The 6,623-nt window shown below is 35.1% G+C and overlaps 1 protein-coding gene across 1 annotated transcript in view; it reads left to right on the forward strand.

The window, feature by feature from the left end:
• Positions 1-6,623, forward strand: part of SEC24B (SEC24 family member B) — a 42,151-nt gene that overhangs the window by 29,482 nt on the left and 6,046 nt on the right. The window contains 5 exon segments of the mRNA XM_009573171.1: positions 589-747; positions 1,208-1,381; positions 2,056-2,166; positions 3,194-3,369; positions 4,991-5,128. Coding sequence (XP_009571466.1) covers positions 589-747; positions 1,208-1,381; positions 2,056-2,166; positions 3,194-3,369; positions 4,991-5,128 — 758 coding nt within the window.

Genomic DNA, 6,623 nt, shown 5'->3' on the forward strand with positions numbered 1-6,623 from the left:
TTTGGAAGCACAGGCCACTTCAGGAATTCTTCAATCATGTAAATCTTTTTGCACTTTTGTAAATGCAGCTAATGCTGCAAAGGAATTGTGTTTGCAGTTGATAGCAGTAAAGAACAGGAGTATTGGATTGGTGGTATCAGACAACTCATTCTGGGATTTCACAGTTTTAAAAGAGAAGGTACTGTCCTGCTTAAGAACAGGAAACAGCCAGATGGCAAGGAACTAATGAAGTTTAATCATAGGGGTAGAACAGAGTTCTCATCTTTCAGTATTAAACCAAGATTTGTCTCTGCGCACACACTTAATTTTGCCTCTACACCATTAAAATTCCTGCATGCGCTCCTGTCTTAGTTGCCAAAGGTAGCATGCTTATTGAAGTAAGTGTATAATTAGATAATTGTGTGTTGGGGTGACTCATCATTGTCTTCAGTGACCTCAGTCTGGGCCAGTTCTCGTTGTCTTACAGATGTGGGTCATATCAAGAAAAAAATGAACATAGATGTGAATTGCAGCTGGTTGGACAGAATTTTGTGTCCTGACTTCATGTTACAGTTTTACCTCTTAACCATATCTTTTCCTCCCTCGCAGCTTGCATATCCAAGTATTCTGCTGGATGCATCTATTACTATCCATCTTTCCATCGTAGCCATAATCCTGCTCAGGCCGAAAAGTTGCAAAAAGACCTTAAAAGATACCTTACAAGAAAGATTGGATTTGAAGCAGTTATGCGCATAAGATGTACAAAAGGTATGTTTTAAATACTGATTCGTATGGAAAAGTTGGTGTAACCATGTTAACTATCATTTTGAAAGTGCTTAGTCTTTAGCAACATTAGATTTCAGGTTATTTCTCTTTCACTGAAGAGTAATATAGTTGCCTTCTTTATGTAAGTTACGTTAGCTTTTGCCATTTGGTTTTTTGGTTTTGTTTTGTTTTTTTTTTTTACTTAAGATGGCACCATCTCACTTCAATGAAGTTGACATATGTAGTGTAAGGGTATCGTTCAGTTTGGAGTGTTCAGAATTGAACATGAACTCCACAGGATCATGCTGAAATGTCTAATGATTCATGTAGTTGATTCTGCGTGATAGTTAGAATAAGTATTTTTACTGTTTTCTTAAAAATGCTTGAGGGCTGTGGGTTTTAATTATTGATAGGAGTTTGTCATGTTTTTAACCTCACTCTGAATTATTTAATCTGTTTCTAGGTCTTTCAATACACACTTTCCATGGGAACTTTTTTGTAAGATCTACTGACTTACTGTCCCTTGCCAATGTCAATCCTGATGCTGGATTTGCAGTACAAATGTCCATCGAGGAAAGTCTGACTGACACGTCTTTGGTTTGTTTTCAAACAGCTCTTTTGTATACTTCCAGCAAAGGTGAATAAATTCAAATTAATTGGCCACTGGGCTTTTTGTTTCTTTTCCTAATATAATGTTTGTATAGTTAGTTCCACAGCCTTTTGTTGTTCTCTATACCCTAAGAGAATCTTGTCAAAGCTAGTGAGCCTACTTTGCAGTTAATCACATTATGTAAATCTTTATAAACTCTTATTTTGATGGGAAAATGTAATTTGCCTCCATCTTACATAGAGTTGATTCAGCAAGATTAAAAGGCATACCATTGTTATAAGCAATAACATGTTTGGTGTGTGCTTTGTCCAAAATCACAGACCCGAGATGGAATGGAGCAAGTTGCTAGTGTGTTGGGTGGGCATAAAGAACAGCAGAGACTTTCTATTGTGGAAGATGCCACAAAATTTTGGGGAGGAAATCAATGTACTTCATTTGTAGGATCAAGACACTTATTGTGGATGTTATAAGCTAGTTTATGTTACAAACTTGTGCTGATTCATAAGCTGAATGCTTTAGAGCATTGCAGAATTTGAACAGGTTAAGAGACAGGAACTGGAGATGGTGTTACAGCAATTTCCTGACTGGTGTGTTTTTACAAAATGAGTGCATCTTAGATGAGAGGAGATATGCTGTAATGACTGAACTTGTATACCTCTACCAGGAGACACTGCATAATGGTTTCTACTTATTTTTATTAGGTGAACGTCGAATTCGAGTGCACACACTTTGCTTGCCTGTAGTAAGTTCACTGGCTGATGTATATGCAGGAGCGGATGTACAAGCAGTTGTATGCCTCTTAGCAAACATGGGTGAGTACAGACCAGGAAGATTCAAAGATCTTTTTCTATGTTCTTAATTTTGCCAGCCATTTAAATGAAGTAGTGAATGAAGCCTGAGTATTGTAGGAAAAGGTTAGAATGGAGCACACTGAAGCCTGAGAATACAAAAGATGACAAAATCAAAGTTATACCAAAACTGTTAACTGAAATATTCCTTAATCTGAATACTTAGTTGACTTTAATCTTTTAAAAGGAGCCTTCTTACATTGTTCTCTAGAGTTTATTAAAGGACAAAGAATCGTAACACGCTTGGATCAAAACTCTCATGTTTGTATAATCATCATCATGGTTGTTATCTCAAGCTGTAGCATTCTAGGATTACTTAAGAAACAGAGTGATTCAGTTTAGTGAGTTGCTGGAGACTAAAAGGGAACCTCTGACAACAGTGTTTCCGAGATACGCTTTAGTTTTTTATGCTATCCTGTCGTTGCTGATTTGAGGATTTGTACTTATCCCCTACTTGTGGGTCATAAGTAGCTGTTTCATAGTCTGATCTCTGCCATTGAACTTGTATGGCTCTGTGCAGCATTTTAGTATATGCTATATTGTATATTAATAGTCAAATAAATTAGAAGAAATAAATAGTACTTCCGTATCTCGTCTTAAATATGCATTCAGTCCAGCAGGTGGCTTCCTCCAACCAAAGGATTTGCAGCCCTTTCTCAGAGAAAGGTGAAGCTTCATTTACACTAATCATAATTATGCCACTGAAATAATGGAAGAAGTTTCTTGGGGGGGGGTGTTAAATTTTTGAATTCTCCAAGAGTAGGAACTAGGAAGCAGAGATCAGCGACACAGTATTTTTTAAGCATCATGAAAGTGAGTTTCTGTATGGGCAATTGTCTTACTTACTTCTGAAAAAAGGTAGGAACACAGGTGTGGTGTTTTTTTTTTTAAATCTTAAAATATCACCCAAAAGCAAAATTCATATTTCCAAAATTCAAGGGAATGAATGAAGCCAACTCTAGTAACTTCTTGCATCCTTCTAACCCAACAGCTGTAGATCGCTCAGTTTCATCTAGTCTTGCGGATGCAAGAGATGCCTTAGTTAATGCCGTGGTAGACTCCTTGGCAGCATACATGTCAACTGCCTCAAATCTGCAGCAGTCCATGCTGATAGCACCAAATTCTCTCAAGCTGTTTCCACTGTATATTTTGGCCCTTCTCAAACAGGTATGTATAATCTAGTGGATTAGTATTTGATATTTAATTCATTCTTCCATTTGAGGAATTCTTCAGCTCTAGGTCAAGCAATGTCTGCACTTTTCTAAAATTATGAAAATTGGATTATCTTCTTCGAGCTTACAGGACTTTCACATAGAAGATGACTACGTTAGCTTATTTTAAATGATCAGTGTCTGAACAGTTTATTGGTTTACTTGATTTTGTATTTTTTATATTGTCTTACTTTGTTTTACAATGAAAATAAATATATATATTATAACAATTAGCATTTCTCAGATTCTGGCAGCTAATTGGTGTTGTCCGTAAAGATTGTTGGAAGCCGCTGCTTAGTACTTCAAACAGGTCAAGTATTTTTCAGTGCATATACTTCGTACTTTAAAGTACCAAGAAGGAAAATGAGTTTCCATGCAGATACAATGATACCTATTACAGAAACTAAAGCGATATGATTTCAAGTTGACATAGAAGTAGTTACTACTTTTTGGTTTGTTTTGGTGGTGGTGGTTTTTTTTTTAATATCTTTGTATTACCAAACATCATACTTAAAAATAAAAAGAGAACTTACTGCAGGGTTTTGTTATCAATAAATCTTATAGCTTAAAGATTTTCATGTCTGACAGTTCTTTGTTTTATCATGAATAAACCTTTATGTAGGTTTGGTAAGAAATCCAATCATAACAACTTATTTTCTTTGGCTTAGTGATTACTTCAGTCTCTAATATACTGATCAGGACTTCTTTGGTACTTGCATAAGTAATGCAGTTAATGGTGGGGAAAAAACAGACCATTTATTATAAAGAGGATCTGTGTAAAAGACAGAAGTAAGAGTGGCTGAGAAAATAAGTTGTTTAGGTTTCTTTTTATTATCTTTGTTAACAATAATAAAGCAGCCTGGGATATAGAGAAATCAAAACCAAAATGTTTGTGGCAGCCAAGGAGAAGAGGACTGATGTACTTAGCTTTGTTGTAGAAGTGAATATGAACTTTCATTATAGGAATATTCTCCATTGAATCAGAATATGGTGCTTACTCCATTGTGTTGCTTCTAATAGCGATCGTTTACTGATTGCTTCTAAAGGAGACCTGAAAATCCAGTAGGAAAGAGAGTTACAAAATAAATTTTATCCTATTAGAGCCTAGTTTCTGCTATAAAACATGAAAGTATATTTCCCTTCCAAAGCTTTTCCTTAACATTTAATTCTTACTAATATAAAATCAGAGTTAATCTTATCCACAGAAGTATCTTTTTTGAACTCTGCTAGGATCGTATCTTCCCGTGATATCTTGCATCGTTGAGTTTCACAGGACAGTAACATTTGTCAAGAATAAAAATGAGAAATGCTGGCCCAATCACATACAAATTTTACATAAAGCAGGGGGAAAATTTTTTTGTTCTCCTTCATCAATAAGGAGGGAGAACGGATTAAGTTTTAAAAGGTATTGTATTCAAGTTGTATTTGATTAAGATTCTAATGTATCTCAATAAGATAAATTTCTTTACAAAAGCTTTGCCATCTTTGCTTGATACTTTCAAAAAATCTGAAATATGCTGTTTAAATGTGACATAAAATACAGGATTTATTTGAGTGACAACATTGTTCTCTTACAGAAAGCATTTAGAACAGGCACGAGCACACGCTTGGATGATCGCGTATATGCAATGTGCCAGATGAAGAGCCAGCCTCTTGTTCATTTGATGAAAATGATACATCCCAACTTGTACAGAATAGACAAGTTGATTGATGAGGTAATGTATGAAGCCTGTTTTATAACATTTTCTGGTTTTAATGGTCTGTTAAACCTGATGTTGTGCTGCAATAATTTAATTAAAGTTGTTATTGTAATGTAAACTGAGCTTCCCATAAGTTATAAAAAGTCAAGAAAAACATTTATTTTCAAGTTTTGAGTTGCAAGTACAGTAGTGTGTTATGAGCAGAACTGTGGTTTTACTTCACCTTGTTTCAGTGACGACAATAATTCCATGTTTTTCTATTATACAAAAAAAGCAGAGAAAATTGTATGCACTGGAAACATCTCCAGTGTGGTTTTGTGTTTTAGAACTGTCAGGGGGAAATGGATGAAGTAGATTTGGTGGAGGATTCTGGGTTTTGTATACTGAAACCAGATAAAGTTGCCTGCAATAACAAACTTCCAGTGGTTTCTCAGACTGATGTGGATGAAACAAAATTGTATTTCTAGGTGGTCATGATCAGACTGAGGAAGTACTTCATGTACGAAACCAGGTTTTATTAGTTATCCTTTTACAGAGGTAGCCTAGGAAATGGATGCATTTTTTAACAGTAAGAAGTAAGGTGGGATTTTATTTAAGGTCAAAGTTAGTTGTAATTGCAAAAAGAAGTTGTTTTTTTAAGTAAGTTTTCATGAGCTCGTTAGTCACTAGCTTTGGAAAAGTATATGTAGGAGTTTGTTTTTAAGTGTCATACAAGATTATATGGTAACTTGAGTAGTTTCTCTGGCAGTTGGTATTGTTCAGCACAACCTGTGAGCTATTTATAATCTCAAAGCTTCTTTTAGGGTATTTCATAAACTCACGTATATGAGTCTAAACTCAGTGGAATTGATTAGTTAGTAATCTGTTCATCTGTTCCACTCTTCTTCAGTGGAATTGATGAGTTAGTCACAGTATACCTCTCCACCCCTCCCCCACCCCAGTATTTGAGGAGCTAACTTCTTCAACTACCCTTGTTAAGTTTTTTGTGGAACTTGCGCTGAAACACTATATTCAGTGTGTGAGTGCTGTAAAGAACCAGCAGTGTCTTTGGGAGGTCCAGTTTTATTAGAAAAGGATTTCAGATCAGTTATTTCTAGTAGAATAACACAGAAAATAGGGCTTATTTGACCTACTGAAATTAATTGACAAACCACATTTTAAATCATATAACAGAATGCTAATCTGCTGTTTAGTACTACTTCAGTTTAAAGTATTTGTGACAAAGGCTGTTCGTAAATTTCTTGTTTCTTTAGAAAATTCTATGATACGTATTACAGAATTCTTTTTAAATGTTTTTGCTGGTTTTCTTTTCTCTTAACACTTGATTCTTGAGAGCACTGAGTAAAGCCTGGAACTTTCCCAAGTGGAATTCAGTAGCTTGATTTTCATGATTATGTAAAAATCCCAAAAAGCTTCTAATCTATTGCGTTATCATATGGAATTTTTAAAATAGTGATTTTTTAATAATCTTTTACCATGTGGAGATGTGCTTAGTCTCTAGACTATTTTT

Source organism: Fulmarus glacialis, unplaced genomic scaffold (assembly GCF_000690835.1).
Source record: "Fulmarus glacialis isolate BGI_N327 unplaced genomic scaffold, ASM69083v1 scaffold40042, whole genome shotgun sequence".
NCBI classification, from domain to species: domain Eukaryota; kingdom Metazoa; phylum Chordata; class Aves; order Procellariiformes; family Procellariidae; genus Fulmarus; species Fulmarus glacialis.